The following is a 19,171-nucleotide window of genomic DNA, read 5'->3' as shown; positions in this document are numbered from 1 at the left end:
GGGACTCGTGGGCAGTGAGGTGGCTGCCACTGTTGTGGCTCTGACGTGTCAGGACACTAGTCATAACAACAGCTAATGCCGAGTGCTTAGAACGTGACAGGCGCTGTACGGGGGCACTTTATTATCCAGGAACTTCACGTGGGTTATTTCATTAGTCCTCACAACAACCCTATGAGGTAGGGACCGTCCTCATCATTACTATTTTATAATTAAGGAAACGGAGGCACAGAGGTTAGGAAGTGGACCAAGGTCGCCCAGCTGGCGGGGGCAGAAGGATTCAGACCCCAGTGGCCTGGCTCCGGAATCCATGCTCTTACCCATTCACCCCACCCCACTCCCTCCCAAATCTTCTTCCCAAACAAGAAGCATTAAAAGATAGAAGGGACGCTAAAGAGCCTCGTCTCCACCATCTGAACCACGCAAAGCCACCCTTAGAAGAGGCACACAGTGAGTGACTGACAGCGTTTGGTGCTGTGACCCGAGGTCAGAGCATCCTCAAGCTTCCCGAGGTCGGAGCAGCAGCTGCTTCTACTCCTCCCGGTTCCAGGTGAGGGTCGCCGCTCAGAAGAACATGCCAGCAACGGATGGCGTCACCAACAGCTGCTGTCCACGTGGGTCCTTTGAGCACCATCCCGCTCTGCTGAAACCTGAACGAGGGTCGTGGCAGAGTGGCCATGTCCAGTGTCACCGACTTCCTACGGTGTCTTTGGCTTTGCTGGATTCTTCACTAGCTTCCCTTACACCCCGCATAGTCACCTCCAGAAATAACTGTCAGCTCAGGCCTCGCAGGTGCTCAGTGACTATTTGTGGGGTGAATGCACGATGCCGGCTGCAGGCTTAGAAAATCTGGGGAAGAGTGAAAATCACAACCCCCGAAACCTTTAAGTGACAATAACTGTGCTACTAGCTCTTGATATTGCCTGACTGTCAACCAGAAGGTCAAACTGTAACCACCACCACCAAGGATGAAATCAAATCAGCCAGAGCAGGCAAAGGACAAAGCCCCGTAGTTCTTTTTCAGCCGCATCCCAGGGATCTAGGACGCCCTCCGTCAGCTCCTCACGCCCCACGCACAGCAGCTCGAGAGGGAAATGCTCCTTTACGTCCAGTTGTCCTCAGTGTGCAAATGCTCTTCCTTCTGGGTTGGGTTCTTTCTTTCTTCATCCCGGTTTCCATTATACAGGTAGGAAATGATCTCCAACAGCGGTTACTGGTATCCATTCTGACCAGCGATGAGACACTAGGATGAGGTGGTGAGTGGGAAAAACAAAACCTTCTCTGCCATCTTCCCTGCAACTCAATTCCAAAGACCTTTTAAAAGATGGTGCGAGGGAGAGAAAAGAATGAGGACAGTCATGAACAAATGAAAACTGGTTAACTGTCCAGATGGAAAGTAAATCAAGGATGCGTGGACACAACACAACTATGATCCTGAATGACTCAAAAATGTTCAATGACAAATATTCCTAATAATCATGAGTTTCAGTCCCAAAGTGCATCAGAAAATAATTATTTATTCACATAGTATGGACAGCAAGTAAAGGTGAAATAATTTAGGAAGAATTGTAATGATCTCATTCATGAACTTAATGTAAGAATGTTGTTTTTTTTGTTTGTTTTGGCCGTGCGGTGCAGCAGGTGGGATCTTAGTTCCCCAACCAGGGATCAAACCCGTGCCTCCTGCATTGGGGGCGCAGCGTCTTAACCTCTGAACCGCCAGGAAGTCCCTGTAAGAATGCGTTTTTACAACTATTATCTCATTTGAGTCTCACTAAACTCTGTGAGGTAAGTAAGTATTCTCCTTTTATAGATAAAGGCCGGCTTGAAGGGAAGGTAACTGGTCTGAGATTATGAATGTGTAGGGATAAAGCACAGATTATTTCCCGGTTTGGGATTTCCTTTAGTGAGGCGCCTGAAGTGGGATCATTTCAAACATTACTCTCCTCCATGCTGCTCTTAGGAACGCCCTTTGGATGTGCCGTGGCACATCACCTCTACCAACGTGGGAAGGATTCTGTGCGGCCAACCTAGGGGACAAGCACCGCCTCAGCTCTCAGGACCGACACGGAGTCAGTGTGGAGAGACCGTGAGATCTTCCTATGAAAGATGGAGAATCTTTCCTTTTGTAATCCCTATATTATTTGATCTAGATTTAAAACAAAACCTGAAACCTTTCAGTAACTATGATCACAGCCGTGAGCATCCACCTTTCAAGGCACTTCAGTAGTTGGAAATACTGCGTTACATCTTCTTTGAGCAGAAAAGGAGAGTACTGTTTTCTGTATTATTTATGGGACTTTGTATTATTTTATTCGAACTCAGAGCCTCAATTTCCTCATCTGTAACACTGGGAGCAGGAGCGGCCTTCCAAGAGCGAGACTTATTTAGCACCTGTTACATTCCATGCACTACATATCGTGCTTCAGGTGCACTAGCTGACCGACTCCTCAGCAACTCTTTTGAGGTAAACACGATTATTACTGCCATTTTACAGATGAAAAAACTGTGTCACAGAAACTTTAAATTTTAACTTGCCCAAGGTCAGACACTGAGTGGTAAAACCAGGATTCCAAACCTGGCAGTCTGTCTGCAGACTTGTTACTCTCAACGGCCCATTGATCCCGGGATCTCTTATGAGGGGATCTACTCGAGGATTAGAGGAGATCCTGCCTGTGGGTTAGCACACTGCCTGACGTACAGTAAGCACTCAGCAAGTCTTGGCAAGGATCAAACCAGAATGAGCTTTTAAAATAATATGTAGTATTCTATTGCTGTACTTGTCAATAAAACATCCCTACATATCACATATATATAACTATCATCAAATATATCCTTTACCATCACTTACATCATTGAAGAACTAACTTTTGAGATTTACATTTTCACTTTTGTTGAACTAATGAAACACCAATAAACCCAAGAATATAAGTCAGGATTTATTCTGAACATACCATAAGGAGACGACTGTTAGTAAATATTCTCTCCTGCTGAACACATGCAGAATACCAGTAGCATCTTCTACTTCCGTTTTTTTTTTTTTTTTGGTATAAAGATTTATAAAAATAAAATTGTAGAACATGTCTTTCTTACACAGTCACATATAAGATCATGAATCGTTGCTTATTTGGATGAATAATTGACCTGTCTTGTCACCATCAGTAAACATTTATTGAGAGGTTTGCCCCACATATCGGATTTCTTCAACACAGTATAAGTTACTGAGCTTTCTATTTAGAGTGGCTTTATGTAAAACAGCTTTTTTTCCTCAGGATAAGAACCAGGAATCTGTCTCTCTGACCTCAGGCATGAATACCCCAAGAATGACTCCCCAGTTGGGAGAAGTAATGGATTTACTTCTGTCAATGAAATCTTAGGTATAATGTCAAGTTGTAACAACTCTAAACTGACATAAATTAGTGACTACAAACATGGCACTCCAAAAATATCGGAATACAAAGTTTCAGATTCAGTCAATGGAGATTTTACCTATATATGATCAAATATCTGAATGTTTCCAAATGTCAGTTTGGCCAAGTACTGATTTTCATTTGAATGCTTAGGGGTTAGATTAAGTTAGTGTGATTATAATGCCAGTTACACTAAATGGTAACATAATATTCCAAGTTAGCCAATCTTTAATCTCAAAGTATGAGTAACTCATAATAAAAACTGCCCCTCCACCCAACCTACTTATAAGTAAAGATACGTAAGTTACTACAAGGTGAAATCTGGAATCGGTGCCTAGGACACCGCTTCCTCAATCTGACACCCTCAATAAAAACATTATGAGGGTTAATTACTATACACACTTGCAATTGTGCACATGAAATCCCAGACAGACATTTCTCCATCTTCTCAAACGTGAGTCTGACGTATGTCTGGCAGTTACTCTGCGCCTATCCTCGATCGGCAAATTTTATACATTGTTTGTTTCAATGGTCAATTTACTGAGATCAGTTTATTGACATGGACCTATTCAGTGAACATAAGGATAAACCATAAAACATTACAAAGGAAACAATGAAGTTTACGTCGTCTGGATGTAAAGGAGGAGCGCGCCACCCTAAATGAAACAAGCCACATGGAAACGGCACACAGGAGAGCAGTCACTAGTGCGTGGGAGGCAGGGATTCGTCAGGTTCGCACTTGACTTGCCAACCTGGCTAACTTCAGGCATCTGACATGTTTCAGTGGGGTGTCCTAATAATTACAGAACAGTTAAGCAATTAATATTTGCCATACATCTTGTACAATATATGGATGAGTTAACCAAATTAATACACCGCTTCACAATTTTGAAGATTTTAATGTATTAAAAAAAAATCTTGCTTGATACTTAGAAAAATTATTGTAGTTTTATATGTATTCAGGACGCAGGGCCAGCCACAAAGCCTATTTTATGTAATAACAGACTGCTGGTGAATTTTTGGTCGCAAAACGTTAAATAGCACAGACATTACAGAGACAATGAAAGGTTTTATTTTTTCTTTGACTTTCATCCAAACACACCCTTTTGTGAAAAACAGAAAAGCATGCACATTGACTGCATTCTTTTAAAGATAAACCAAGTAACAACTAAGCTGTAAATCAACAGTAACACAAACAAAAGCTTAAATGATATTATGGGAAAAGATTCATAGGGGCTCTTAATTCCATAAAATAATAATTCAAGTCATATCAATACGTGTTAAAAAGAAGCTTCTAATTTTCCAAATATTTTGATACAAAAAAATTTTAAACTAATATTTTATAGACCTTTTGTAAGAAGAATATAAGGATAGTTATAAGAATAACATGCTGTTCAAGTGATCTTATGCGGTTCACTTGGCCTTCTTCAAATCAGTTATAATCAACATAATTCCAATGGTACTGCTTCTTAAAATTTAAATTTAGAACGTATCCATGACATTCAAAGTAAGTTACACAACTTCACTTATTGTGATCGAATTAGAAATAGTTTCTAACTTTAGGACTGTTAAAAAGAGTATTTAACAAAGACAAGGGATTGATCTAAACTGCACTTTACAGGGTAAGAGAAAATTGCAATTTGGCATGAGAACAAAAGTTTTACCTGCACCCCCATTCATAACGAGGCCAACTGTATCCTGTGGGCATGTGTGTGCGTACACACACACTAATATACACAAACCAATGCATACCACCAACTCTTCGGGACGGTTCCTTGAAATGGCTTACTCTGGTTCTGGAAAATCAGATAGAATTTCCCTTTATTATTGTTTTCATTTTGTTTTTCATGATTTAATTGCTGTGTCTCATCTGGGGCACTGATACAATTTTGTGACAAATATCCATTACCTGGAAGTGGAATTGGTATCTTAAAGGACTCGCCAGCAATCCAGCCTGAATTGTAACATAAAAATAGAGCAGATCGCACTTTACACAAGGTCCTCATCCAGGGGTTTATGGCTCCATGACTGAGAATTGTGTGATCTGGTTCCTGAAACACACGCCTCCTTTCAGCTGATGTGAACCGTGTGCCCCATCAGTGCTAACGGGAACGGAACACATTCACTCCGTCCTGATGGGTTAAGTCTGTACTTCACTGTCTTGAGGAAGGTGATTTCTTGACATAAGACGAATACAGAATGCCTTTGCCGCGGACGGTGGGCCGGCTCACGGGAGCTCAAATGGTCCAACTGCATCAGGACAGACGCTGGCTGGCGACACAGTGCTTCCCATGAGCCCTTGGGCCAGCCGTGAACAGCACCTCTGCGGGTGACCCGAAGGGAAAGAATCAAATACAGTGGAAACCGACCATGATGACATAAAAAATGAGTTGGGGATTAAATATTTTGCTAAACCCAAGAGTAACAGGCAAAAGGCACATGCTAGTAAATCTAGTCAGGTGTCTGAGAGCTCCCGTCACCTCCAAGACCTGTGGACTCAGGTCCAACGAAGGTTCACACTGATTATTTTGATGTAAAAATAACAGGAAATCTTATGGTTTTCAAGTACTTATGGCACAAATGTCATGAAGTCCTAGGAATTTAGCTTAAATCTTCAAAAAGCTGAGCAATTGAAAGTTCTGCTATAATGAATCAGGGTCACAATTTTAACTTGAACTTAATTCTTGTATTTTACACATTATTCTTTCGTAGAGAGTACAGGGTGTGCAAATGAAGCTGTTTCAGTAAATATTAGAGATGTTAATTACTTTGCAAATAAAAAGTGAAGTCAGCTAATAACACAGCACAATGAAAGCCCACGCCAAGCAGAGCTCCTCCCCACGATCACTCCTCGGGTCCTTCTGGATACTTAACCACAATTTCTTTCATCAGCTTGGGGGAATTAAACAAAAGGCAAAATATTACACAGCTGCAAGATACTAAATACTTTAGTGATAAGAGTCTGGACCAGTCAAGTTGTAAAAAACTGAAAATAACAAATACACTGAAATATACTGCAAAGTAAAGTTCATGAATGCAGCTACCAGAATTACAGCACAATAGCAGATGATACACCGCTAACAGCCTTCTAAAGCTGACATCAGTTCGTAGGAAACGCCAAGTATAACACAAACTCTGCTTATCTTTTCTCTTTCCAGCAGCTCCTGGACTAAAGTTGTAAAACTGTGTATGTCTGCCCAAGACCAACGGCATATCGGCTTTAGTCAGAAATTCTATTTTATCCAATGTTCAATCAACAAGACTTTATTTACACTTCTCATTATACGCAGGAACAATCGGATGTAATGTGCAGTGGCCAGCAGTAAACAGCGCAGCGCATCCCACTGCCTGGAGACAGTTGCTTGTTTACGCTTTAATACTAACCCACAAGCAGCCAATTAAGGTTCCATAAATCCACGTTTTTACATACAGTTTCCTTCCAGCCTCGGTCATAAGCATACCAGCAGTCAAACCACTTAAGATCAAGAATGATGGTAAGGTCTTCTTGAGACTTAGTTTAGAATTAACACTTTCTCCAGGAAATCTGTTTCTTCTTTCTGGGTCCAATGAATCATAGAATTCTATAAGCAATCTATGGCCAGAATGAAAAACAACGTTGTAACTTTCAGGTTTAGCCATTTCAATATTTTAATTCAACAAATATTTATTGGGTGCTATTATGCTGAAGGAGTTAACTCTAGGTCCTTATAAGGAAATACCCAGAGAGTTGGTTTAACTGGAGTTTCTAGACATTAAAAATATCTTAAAATATGTTCTATGATTAATGCATATGAATTACATGTAATATTTAAAAACAGATGGTTTCAAGTAATTTTATGGGGATGTTTTTGTTTTTTAAACTTTGTATCTTAAAACTTCACAGCAACCTGTCACACATGTGGGCTTTCTTTCTGCCTTCCCCAATCTTTACTCCTCCTCTTCCTCTTCCTTGCAGCTCCTGTTTTACCAGAAGTCAGAGAAAAGATCAGCAGCTCTTACAACATGGAGAGAGCTATCCCCCAAAACCCTGATTCCCATGGAATTATAAAAGTAAGTAAACGAAGGAAAAAATAGCATAGTTAATGCATTTTCCCGTCTTATTTTAAAAACGTAAAGTTATAATAGCAGAATATACTCAATATAAAAATCTGAAACACAGGACTTCCCTGGTGGTCCAGGGGTTAAGAATCTGCATAAATTTATTTATTTATCGGCTGCATTGGGTCTTGGTTGCTGCATGCAGGCTTTCTCTAGTTGCAGCGAATGGTGGCTACTCTTCATTGTGGTGCACGGGCTCCTCACTGGGGTGGCTTCTCTTGTTGCAAAGCAAGGGCTCTAGGTGTGTGGGCTTCAGTAGCTGTGGCAAGTGGGCTCAACAGCTGTGGCTCACGGGCTCTAGGGCACAGGCTCAGTAGTTGTGGCGCATGGGCTTAGTTGCTCCGCGGCATGTGGGATCTTCCCAGACCAGGGCTTGAACCCACGTCCCTTGCATTGGCAGGCACATTCTTAACCACTGTGCCACCAGGGAAGCCCAGTTTCATTTTCAATATAGTACATTTTGAATAGCTTTCACTTGTTAAAGTTACTCTATGAGGGTTAATTAGGAATTAACTAATGACAGGAATTTTACTGCCGTACAGCAAGGAGAGGAGAAACAATGGCAGTTTCCTGAGAAGAAGCATTTTAGGAGAATGAAACACAGGTAAAATTTCTGAACATAAACATAATTTTGGAAGTATTTTTTAAAGGCTTTAAAAAATCATACTTTTCAATGTGGTCTTAAGAAATTTAAATGGTGCCTCCTATAACTCATAGTTCAATTTTTTTGCAAAAAGAGGGAAAAAAGTATAGATGTTTAAATAGAGCTTTCAAAAAACAGAAAGGATAAAATTTCCACTGATAGCCAAACAAGTGGTAAATAAATAATATTCTCTGAAGTTTTCATCCAAGAAAATTCAATTTCTAAGTATTATATCTAAACCTAAGAACCCAGTTTTTATCTTCCTAAAAAGAAAGTTCTAAAATGTCTACCTTAGGAAATTTGCATAAATCACAGGGAGACTGACATGCTCACCCCTCATCTGACCTTGAGTTATGCCTCCCCCAGCGGCACCCAGAGGCCCTGCCTGGAGCTGACTCACAGGAACTCTCAGCCAGGGGCCAAAACCACACTTGCTCCAAAGACACGTTATTAGCGGGAGAAACACAAGGTCAACGCCAGAAACTGTTTAGGCCCCAAAATACTAAAAGACACTTTGGTCATGAAACTGTCAACTGCCCCTTCTTTTTCCAACCAATATACTGAGGTCAGTTCCACATACACATGGGACACCATCCTCCAGCCCACAGCTCAATTCTCTATATGTGGCCGGCTTGACAGCCTGTCCTTGGCACACACACACTCCCCCGGACCTAGAAGGGCAGGTCTGGGGCATCTCAACAGTGCAAAGCTTTCTGTGTATTTCTCCCTTTTTTGAAAAAATTTTACATCTCACACAAATTATTGAAATGTGGTAAATAACAATGGACAGCCTCCCATAATAAGATCTTTCACAGTGACTTGTAACAGTCAAGTTTAAAACAGGAACAGGTGAGGCATGGAATGAGACTTGAGTTTATAAAAGGCATCCTTAAGATAATAAAACTGTTTACATTAGTTTCACATTGTTTACTATGGTGATTTAGTTCGGCCAAAGTTTTTGAAGGGCTAGAACTGCCATTACTCACTTATCTTTTATTTCAAAACGTTCATGAAGCCATCTTTTCATGTATACTTGTTCTTCTGGGACATCTTTTTTGTCTATACGATCGATGTGAATATGAATTTTTGGACATTCTTTGCAGAGAAATTCTAACAAGAAACAAAAATATTTCATTTTTATTATTTTAGAATTCACAGTTACATAAAATAACAATGAAAATGAGGTTTAAAAAGTTTAAAAATGATGAAGTACAGATTCTTTCTTTAGCAAGGAAAAAAACTAGAAGAAAATAAAGATTACAAACTGGTGGTTTGGGGTTTCAAGCTAAAGGAGTATAATTTCCAAGTATCCCACAGTTACCTAGGTCATGAGTTAAGTCAACCACATGTTACTTTTCACACAACTGTCTTTAACAGATGCTACAGGCAGCCCAGGATCAGGGGGCTGGCCTCTCCTAGAAGCTGGGACCCGCCCTCTGAAGGGATCCCCAGACGCCAGCCACCATCAGACCCACCAATCACCTGCATGGGGCCACCAGCCCCCCGTTCCAAGCCTAGAGCTCGTCACACATCACTGGTGCTCCCACTGGATGCACAGAGGTACCTAAGCCCTCAGCCCCCAGTGCTGAGCTGGCCAGGGCCTCTCTCCAGGACTCCACGTGGCCAGGCCACACTCCACAGGCCTCCCCTCCCCGGTGACTTGCTGGTGGTTTCTACTCACTGGGCTCCTTGCTTTCCTGATCCGTGCCACATTTTAACATACTCTACTTGGTTCGGGAACCAAATTTATCTTTGTGGAATAGCTGAGCCCTTAAATAACTACAGTTCCTAAAACACACTAATTTGAAAGAAGTAGACGCTCCTTTTTTCAGCCTGGGTTGCACAAGAGATGAGGTCAGAATTTATTCCAAGATAAAAAAGAACTTTGAGCCCAGAAATTCCCTTTTTTGTAGGTAGCTTTCTGCAGAGACATGAACATATTAACTTATTTAAATTCCTGGAGAATAAGGAAATACTGCTCCGAGATTTAAGAGAAGACTATGTTCCCTGGGTGAGTACGCAAGTCGGAGGCCGACATCTTTTATCTCAAGTTAAAGTGTGTTCAGAGACGTGTCCTGAGACACGGTGACTCGTGTGTTGCACAGTCTGAGGAAGCCTTTAAGCTGGTCCTTACACAAGGCTGCACCTTTGGACCCACACACCCCTGCTTGCTGAGAGCTCACAACTGCGCTCCTTCCCTGCTGGTGTCCCGCCTCTAATGTGCTGCATTTCAACCATCAAAAAGTTACCTTAGTTTTTATATACTTTTAGGGGTGAATTGGCTTTGATGATAAATGTGCAAAAACACTGCCACAGGGAAGATTTTACTTTTTCATTATTTTTCTCTTAATTTTCCTCAAGTTTCATTTTCCTTTAAATCAAGGACCTGCTGAGGAAGTACCTTCAGGAGAGGCCTGTGCGTGGGCGAAAAGCACGGACAGGGACCCCTCCCCAGTCCTGCTGTCGGCCGCCCTGTGCCTGTTCCCGCGTCTGTTCGAGGGAGGTGACAGCAGCAGCCCCTGCCTGAGGGTGCTGGGAGCACGCGGACAGGACGCCGCACACGCGTGTGCGACGTGTCAGTGACTAGACTCTGCTAGCCACACGTGACTTCTCACCTGCCCCTCTTATTCCTATCTCTGATACATAAGCACACAGGCGCCGACACTGACTTCCCTACCTTCACTGAATTACCTACATCCGGCCTGGACACGTCCGTTAACTAAGTGGCCATCCAGCTGACAGCGCGTCACCCTTGCTATTCCAAGTCCACGTGCAGATGTAGTCTGCCAGGAAGTGAAACGACTGTGCTTCTGGCGTGAGAGACGTGCTCATGAACCAAAGCGCCTGCAGCGTGTCAGCAACGCTCTAATAAGATGCCGGCGTGAGAAAAGGACCCCAACGTTCGCACGGGCGCTTTCAGGTTTCCCCACCTAAAATGTACACCGTTCTGTGGCGTTGCTAACACACTTTCGTGCACGTCACTTCACTGGACCTCCATGCACCTCTACAGGCAAGGACTGTCGTCTCTGCACAGGGCTGAAGGAACCAAGCAAGGCCCAGCATCTGGCAGGGGAGCCAGACCGGCCCAGGCCCTGCCCAGGCACCCAAACACAGACCATCCAAGCACCAGATCAACTCTCAGCATGTCCAGGAGGTTCTCCCACCAAAGACAGGAAATGAGTGACAAATACTTCCCTCCATTTTCAATAAAGCTCTTGTGTCTATATTAGTAAAAACTATTTTAGTTGGGGCATATTTCACAGGGCACGAGCAAAAATTAACCATAACATCTAGGGAATGTAGGGAAAAGTATGCAAATTAAGGTGTAATTTTTTCTCTAACTATAGCTTTTCCACCAGGTCCCTGGAGTATCTTGATATGCTAGGGCCATACGGAAGGTCTTCCAAGTGTCCAGACATGTCACAAGGTCTAGTCTCTGGAGGAACCGAGTCCCGTGTGCCCTGGGCCCGGGGAGCTGGGTGAGAAAGGCGGAGCACAGACAGCGGGGCCTGAGACATCTGCGGGCCGAGCTGTGAGCCTCGACACTGCCTACTGCCTGCCTGACCACCTGCCCCCTTCCCTCTGGTGGGGGGAAAAAAAAAAAAGAACAACATGACCTAAATCCAACAGAACACTGAGTGGATAAATCATTGTATATTCACCCCAATGAACACTATGTAGCCTTTAACAAAAATTATGTAAGTGTATATACTGACATGTAAAGATGTTCACAACATACCATTAAGCAAGAAAAAAAAAGACAGGAAGAAAGATACACACATACAAAATCTCATTAAAAAAACATAAAGGCACACACATGCCAACACAGAGACGTTATGAAAAAGAAGACTCTGAGGAAAACATCTGAACGGTTAACCGGGGTTGCAGGTGGACATGTGAGTTTGTAGAGTTTTCCTCCCTTCATCTGAGTTACCTGTAATTTTCCCCTGAGTATGTTTTATTTTCATATAAGAAAATATTAAGAGAAAAAAGTTACCTAGAATCACACAAAATGCTTAAACAGAATATCAATTGTTGTCCTTGAGCTCACAAACTCTTCTGGTAAACCACCCACTTTAGAAACAGGACTTCTAAATCAATTATAAGCAAACTGCCCTGTCTCACCTCTGCCCAATGGACACTGCCCACGACAGGGCTCAGACTCTGTTGAAAAGACCAGTTGAACAAGAGGATGCCCAGATGGGCTTTGAGCCAAACCACCTTCTCATGAAATTGACCATGAAATGGGCAGGACACGGTCCACGACCTGCCGCCCCCTCTCTGGCACGAGGCCTCACGGGCGCTGGTCCCCATGAGAAGGGCCGGCAGCACGCAGCTCCGCCCCCCCTGCGGCGAGCCTGTGAGCAGCCTGCCGTGCAGCTGAGGCCCCCCAAGGCAGACGGAGCCATCAGTTCTGATGGAGCCCCCATCCGTCCACAGGGCTTTGAGAGGCACCGGCCTCTGGCATATCGCAATCTAAAAGCTTTATAGAAAAAAATTTTTAATTGGGCTATAAAATACGAGTATTAAATAACAGCCCACTGTGTATGGAGATAACATTTAATACTAATGAAACTCGACCACAAGGTGCCTACAATATGGAATTTTATACCTAAACCGACCTACATCATAATTTAAATTTAAGGTGAATCTTAATCTATACTAGACCAAGTAGAGCAGAGTATCAATTCATGTAATAATAAGAGCAGTTTTTCAAGCTAAGGTCTCAACTCACAATCAAAATCCACACACAACTGATGTCATCTCTTATGTGCACAGGTGCATTTGCAGAATAGTGCCCTGGCAGTGGGAATGTAAATGCTTTTGTAAATTTGACAGACAGTGCCTGGACAACTTCTGCAGAGGCTGTCTTGTACTGCACTCCTATCAGCAAAGTATGAAAGTCCCCGGGATACTTCAGTCTCACCCACGGCCTGTCACCGAACCTGTTAACTGGGATCTTTGCTAGCCTGTGGTAAACAATGGTATCTCACTGTACGATTTAATTTGAATGTTTCTTATTTTGAACGAGGTCGAACAATTTTTTCTGTGAACTGTTTGTTCTTTTATCCATTTTTCTACTGAGTTACTGATCGCATCAATTTATAGGAACATTTGGTACATGAAGGAAATGAGCCTTTTTTTCTGTAATCCCCCATTTGTCTTCAGTCTTTTGGTTTTCTTCTGGTGTATTTTTCCTTGCAGAAATATTTATTCTTGACTGAAATGATACATTTTGTTTTCCACATGGCTCCTGAGTGTGACAATTAGAAAAGGCAACCTTTGAAAAAACAGAGACGTTCTGTCATGAATACACAAAGCCACCGTCAGCTGAGGTGCAGACCAAGCGGAGCGCTGGGAGGAGGCGCTGGGTCTGGAGCCTGGGAAACGCAGCCTCTGGCGGTCTAGCCGGGAGGAGGCCGAGCCACGGCGTGCCCAGCGCTGCCCTCCCTGCGGCCTGCGCCGCGGCAGTGGGAAAGCAGGAGCAAGCCTCGTAAGCGAGGGCAGCCTTCCCGGGGGCAAGGTCGCAGATGGGATGGGGGCGGCCAAGGGGAAGGGGCTCCCTGGGGAAGGTGGCCTGGCCTGCACACGGCCCTCCATCAGAGGCCGCATGGAGACGCGGGAGGGCCTCAGCGACAGCGAGGAAACCAGATCCAGGGAGCGAGCGGCACAGAGCAGGAAACGACGTGAAGGAGGAGCTCAGGGCCGGGCCGTCGGGCTGAGTGCACGCTGCCCGCCCGCGAGTTCCTATGACGGGACGGTGATATAATAAAGGCAGCATGTTTAAAGGTTATATGGGAATTGTATCTGCTTTTCATAAACAATAAAAATGTGTTATTCTTTTACACAATGTTTGACAAACTAATGGGAATACTGTTGAATAACAAAATGCATGTCTCTCTTCAAATGTAGAACTCAGTCAATGACTCCTTCAATGGTTAGAAAAAGAGAAAAAAGTATGACCTATTGTCTTTTTTGTGAGAGGGACGGACAGTAACTCTGTACATACAATACACAAGGAATGGAGACAAATGGTTACCCCTGCGGGGGGAGAGGGGGAGACCAGGTGGATGGGGACAGGGTGGACACAGGCCATTTCACTACATACTTCATATAGTTTTGATTTTTAAACTGTTTGATGTATACTATATGCCAAAGAATTACATTAAAAAAAAAAAAAAAAGCCTGAGCGTCCTGCTTGACTCTGAGCTGAAGGTGGTCCTGAGCGCAGCCAGCCTTACCTCACAGGCGACTGCTCCAGGCTTGACCTCCTCCCGCCACCACCCGTGTTCCCACTTTCCAGCCCCTCTCTGTCTAACCCTCTGTCCTCTCTCCCAGCCTCCTGCTCTGGGCGCTGTGCTCGGTGCCCCCCGCACACGTTTTGAACACCCACCTTCGAGAGCTCGCTCCCACTGAGAGGAGCGCCCCGACAAGCAAGCCAATCCCAGGGCCAGCAGCCGCCAAGTGAAACACAGGCCCCCGACAACCGACACCCTGGGGAGGGGACGGCTCCTGGGCCATTCCCACGGGCAGGCGTCTCCCGCCATCAAGCGTGTCTGTGCGTGTGCCTAACCAACACATTCTGCTCTCTTAAGACGCTAGCTTTTTCTGGTTATCCTGACGTAAACAATCGCTCAAAGGTCCTTAATACCTAGCATATGGCTGAAAAAAAGAAAAAGTCACACATGACGGTCTTTCTTCTCGTCAGTGATACTAGATGTCACAAATGGTCTATGAAAACCACATACGGAGATGGACACTGAGCACCGTGCACACTAGTGTTGACAGGCCAGTGCTCTTCCGTCTCCCTCCGTCCTGTGACGTATGCAGCTTTTCCACGTCTGTGTGTGAACCTTGCGTAGAAAGAGGCTGAGTTCGTGATACTGCGCAAGTCCGAGGACTGGTGGGACAGCCAAGAAGTACCCAACTTTGCAGGACTAATGAAATGTCAACTGTGAAAAGTACGTCAAATATATACTTGGAAACTGTATCCATGTCATACACCAGGATACACGTACCTTTTTAAAAAATAAACTACACACGTACATTGGTAAACGTACACGGCTCACTTGAGACCGACTCACCGACCATGGACGGCGCTTCCTTCCGCTGCCCTCTATCATCCACAGTTCCTTCGAAAGCCACCGTGACGTCATAAATCGCATCGAGATAATTCTTCATGGAGTCAAAAGCAACATGAGTCGCCTTTATTCTCGGTGTCAGCACATGTCTTAATACTGGAAGGCCTAGCAAAGAAGCGGATTCAACGTGGCCATAAATCAGTTACCAAACGTCTCGGCAGTAGAACATGACATCTAAATTGTTACATTTCCACTAACAGACAGACCAGCATATACTTGTGGTATAACCTCATATCTGTAGGACATTAAGAAAGTTTAGACAGTGCTCTCACACGACCTTCTCAATTTAAGTCAACATTCATTTAATACACATTTATTAAACATCTATATGTACAAGACCCCGTGGTAAGCTGTTGGAAAACCCACCGCCGAGAAGCTTACGGCCTCTCAGAAACCCTCTGATTTGGAAAACTCTGACAAGAGCAAACATTCAATCCTCATTTCTGGCAACAGAATAAAGTGGGTGGCACCTTGCCCATGGTCACTCAAGATTTGGGAGTACAATTCCTAATTTCTGACTGCAATTCCTTCAGTTCTATTTCTACTAAAATAGAGATGCAGTAGGACCATCCACATGACCCCCACTGTGTACAATATCTGAACTAAGAGCTGATATGGTCTATATAACATGAAATACTGGCCTGATGCTTTTAGGGTAATTGAAGAATCTAGTTTCTCAGTAAAGTATTTTAAAAATCTGAAATCTAATTCACATACCATGAAATTCAGCATTGTAAAGTATACAATGCGGTAGTTTTTAGTTTATTCAGAGAGCTATACAACCACCAGCACTATCAAATTCCAGACCATTTTCACCTCTCCGGAGACCTCTCCCTTCCCCGCAGCAGGCACTGTACACAACCCTCCCCTGCACACGCCTGTCCCCACTGCCACAGTCTTTAGGGATCTCCTGATTACGGACGTTTCACATAAATGAAATCACAACATGTGGATATCATTACTTTTCACAGCTGAATAATGCTCCATTTCACGGATAGACCACATTTTATTAACCTGTTGACTAGGTGGCAGACGACTGGGTTGTCTGCACCCTTTGGCTATTATGAACAATGCAGCATGGACATGCATGTAAACTGCACATGGATGCCGCACACGGACGAGTCTCCGTATGAACACAGGATTTCAGTTCTCTTGAGTATATTATACACACACACACACTTTCATTTTTTTAAATTTGTATTGGAGTACAGCTGATTTACAGCTGATTGTGTTAGTTTCAGGTGTACAGCAAAGTGAATCAGTTATACCACACATATACTTTTAAAAGCTTCTTTGAGAAAATATTGCAATTTATATAGAATAATTAATCACACATTCATTAGTGCTCTGCTCATGCTAAGACTTTGTTCCTTTCCCCTTCCTATTTCCTACTGTTCCCCTTTTCCTGGATTAGAATATTTATTGACAATTTAACAGAAAAGAGCAGCTCTCTGAAGAAGTGACATGAAAACAGACTAGAAAAACACTTGATTTGGATTTTCTACTGCTTCTCTCCAGGGAAAATTAGCTGCATAAGAAAGAACAGCTATAGTATGTTGGGATGTTCCTGCAGAAGAATTTTTAAAATGCAGAGTGGTGTGGGAAAGAAAAAGATTCCCACAACCGCATATCTGACTTAAGTCCCTAGGGCAGAAACAGCTTAATTTATTCACAAACTTATAACAAAAATCTGAATAGTGTACCAGGCTGGGAAACATTTATTTGCCAATTAAATTAGTTAATACTTCCTTCTTTGCTATTGGAACTCACCCAATTTTATTAAGTTCATAGTTCTACAGATTACTCCATGGTATTCAGTAAGAACAATTAATTATTAGAATCTAGGTTACGTTGGTAAGAAGATAAGAAGACAGAAAAGTAATACATCCCTAAAAATGAGTTATAACGAAGGTTTGGAATAATCAACTTTGTGGCAGATGAATAAGTAATACCCATGGCTCGCATGAAACAAAGTGAAGGCGAAGCCCTCTCACGGAGGCATGTGCTGGGGGCCGCTCCACTGCCCCCAAACCTTGGGTTATTATTACAAAATCCGTTTCATGATAACACTACACAGACCCATCAGAATTTCCACACAGGCATTCAGAATTAACTGCTTGAGCTGCAGCCCTCCACCCTGAGGTCTGCCTCTGCCTCTAGGGAACCACAGAAAACCCCTGAGCCCTAAACAGGAAAGTGGCAGCTAATTAAATTAATTCTTGCTGGTCAATATCTAGTCTCTGTTTCAGCACCTGCTTTGCCTCGTGTCCATCTCCAGGTCTCCTGAACTTCTAGTTGGTACTAAGGATGCTCTACCTTACCTTCTGACCAAGCGCCTCCCTGAGGGCCATCATGGTGATGCCTGGTATAACGGACATTTTGCTGTTAGTATTATATTTCGGAAACATAAATAAATGATACTCATTGAAAATCTTTATTGATCCATGGAGGAGCTGTTATATATACACAATACACACACACACACACATATTATCATCTCACTTGACTCGCACAAATGAAGTAACCAAGGTTCAAAGAGATAAAATGATTAGCCCAAAGTCACACAGCTCACAAGCCTTTATAATGTCTTGTTCAGTACTTTTCTATTCAGTAAATATTAACAAGATACCGCTCTAAAACTATAAACATCCAGGTTAGAGGTTAATGAGGCAATAAAATAAACAAATAGCTACAGTTCCTGGCAGAATATCTTAGATTAAAAATATCCTCAGAATATAAAATATTACTCACACTTAACGATATTTTTCACTCACTCCTGATTGGTAAAGCCCTCAGAAAAAAGAGCACATGGGAGGCTCGTAGGGTAGAAAGTGGGGGCAAGCCCGACGACGGCTGGACCAAGATAGAGAAGCAGGGTGTGGAAGGTCTGTGGGGCACACGTCCAGAGCCAGTGAGGAGTGAGACGGACAAGCACACTGGGCAACACTGCCGAAGGCTCAGAACGATGGGCTGATGTACTTATACTGATCTGCAGGACTCCACGGATTCTGGCCGAGGGAGAAATAATATCTAGGTGCTAAGAAAAACGGTTTAGGTTTCAGAAATAGTTTAGGACATTAGGTCACAGGCAATGAGGTCCTGAACTAAGACTGAAGTAACGCAAACTGAAAAGAGAAATTTTAGTCGAGTGATGTTATAAAAACCAAGTATACATTGATTCAGCAAAAATTAAATGTGGTAATTTTTTAAAAAAGGAGTAAAAAACAACCAGGCTTCTGCCTTAGAAGACATGGACAAGGCTGCGCCATGAACAGGAAGAGATGACCAGGAGGAAGAGCTGGGGGGGGGGGGGGGGGGGGGGTGTGTGTGTGTGTGTGTGTGTGTGTGTGTGTGTGTGTGTGTGTGTGTGTGTGTGTGTGTGTGTGTGTGTGTGCGCGCGCGCGCGCGCGCAGGTACCCACCATGCAAAAAGAGGGGAAGTGGCAGAGCAGAAGGCAGATAAAGAAGGAAAACCCGAGTCAAGTGGTATAGCAGAAGCTGAAGTTGGATAGAACCCTCTAGGAGTAGCTGAAAACATGATCTTTAAGATGGCAGAGGTAAACATTTGGGAATCATCTGAGTAGACATGACACTTGAAGTCATGGCAGTGTCTGAGAATATTAAAGGGAGAGATGAAAAGGTGATCGGAAACAACGATTTTGTATATTCCATGCACGTTAACAAACAGAAGTGATGAGAGTGACGTGACACTTTAAGTCAGAGAGCACTGGGGTTAACGTGTGGAGAGGGGCCGGAGTAAATGTGAGAACGCACGGGGCCTGCACGTCTCCTTTAGCAGCAAAGAGGGAGAGCAAACAGCAAATCCTTAGGTGGGGTGTACATATATGTACGTACACACACACGCACACACACACACACGCC

At 43.4% G+C, this 19,171-nt stretch overlaps 1 protein-coding gene across 3 annotated transcripts in view; it reads right to left on the bottom strand.

Moving 5' to 3' along the window:
• Positions 1–4,456: 4,456 nt before the first annotated feature.
• The window catches only part of AGPAT5 (1-acylglycerol-3-phosphate O-acyltransferase 5), a 49,819-nt gene continuing 35,104 nt past the window's right edge, over positions 4,457–19,171 (bottom strand). The window contains exons 6-9 of one of the 3 annotated variants that reach the window (XR_009047710.1): positions 15,234–15,395; positions 9,135–9,258; positions 5,317–6,999; positions 4,457–5,203 (exon numbers count right to left, since the gene is read on the bottom strand). Coding sequence is in view for 1 of the 3 variants with exons in the window: in XM_057696958.1 (XP_057552941.1) it covers positions 6,774–6,999; positions 9,135–9,258; positions 15,234–15,395 (512 nt within the window). In the remaining 2 variants the exon portion in view is untranslated. Of the gene's footprint in view, positions 7,000–9,134; positions 9,259–15,233; positions 15,396–19,171 lie in introns of all 3 variants that reach the window. The other 2 variants (XR_009047709.1, XM_057696958.1) reach the window with 2 other exon arrangements.

The sequence above is a fragment of the Hippopotamus amphibius genome, chromosome 10, assembly GCF_030028045.1.
Source record: "Hippopotamus amphibius kiboko isolate mHipAmp2 chromosome 10, mHipAmp2.hap2, whole genome shotgun sequence".
NCBI classification, from domain to species: Eukaryota; Metazoa; Chordata; class Mammalia; order Artiodactyla; family Hippopotamidae; genus Hippopotamus; species Hippopotamus amphibius.
This window is presented reverse-complemented; position numbering and strand designations above follow the sequence as displayed.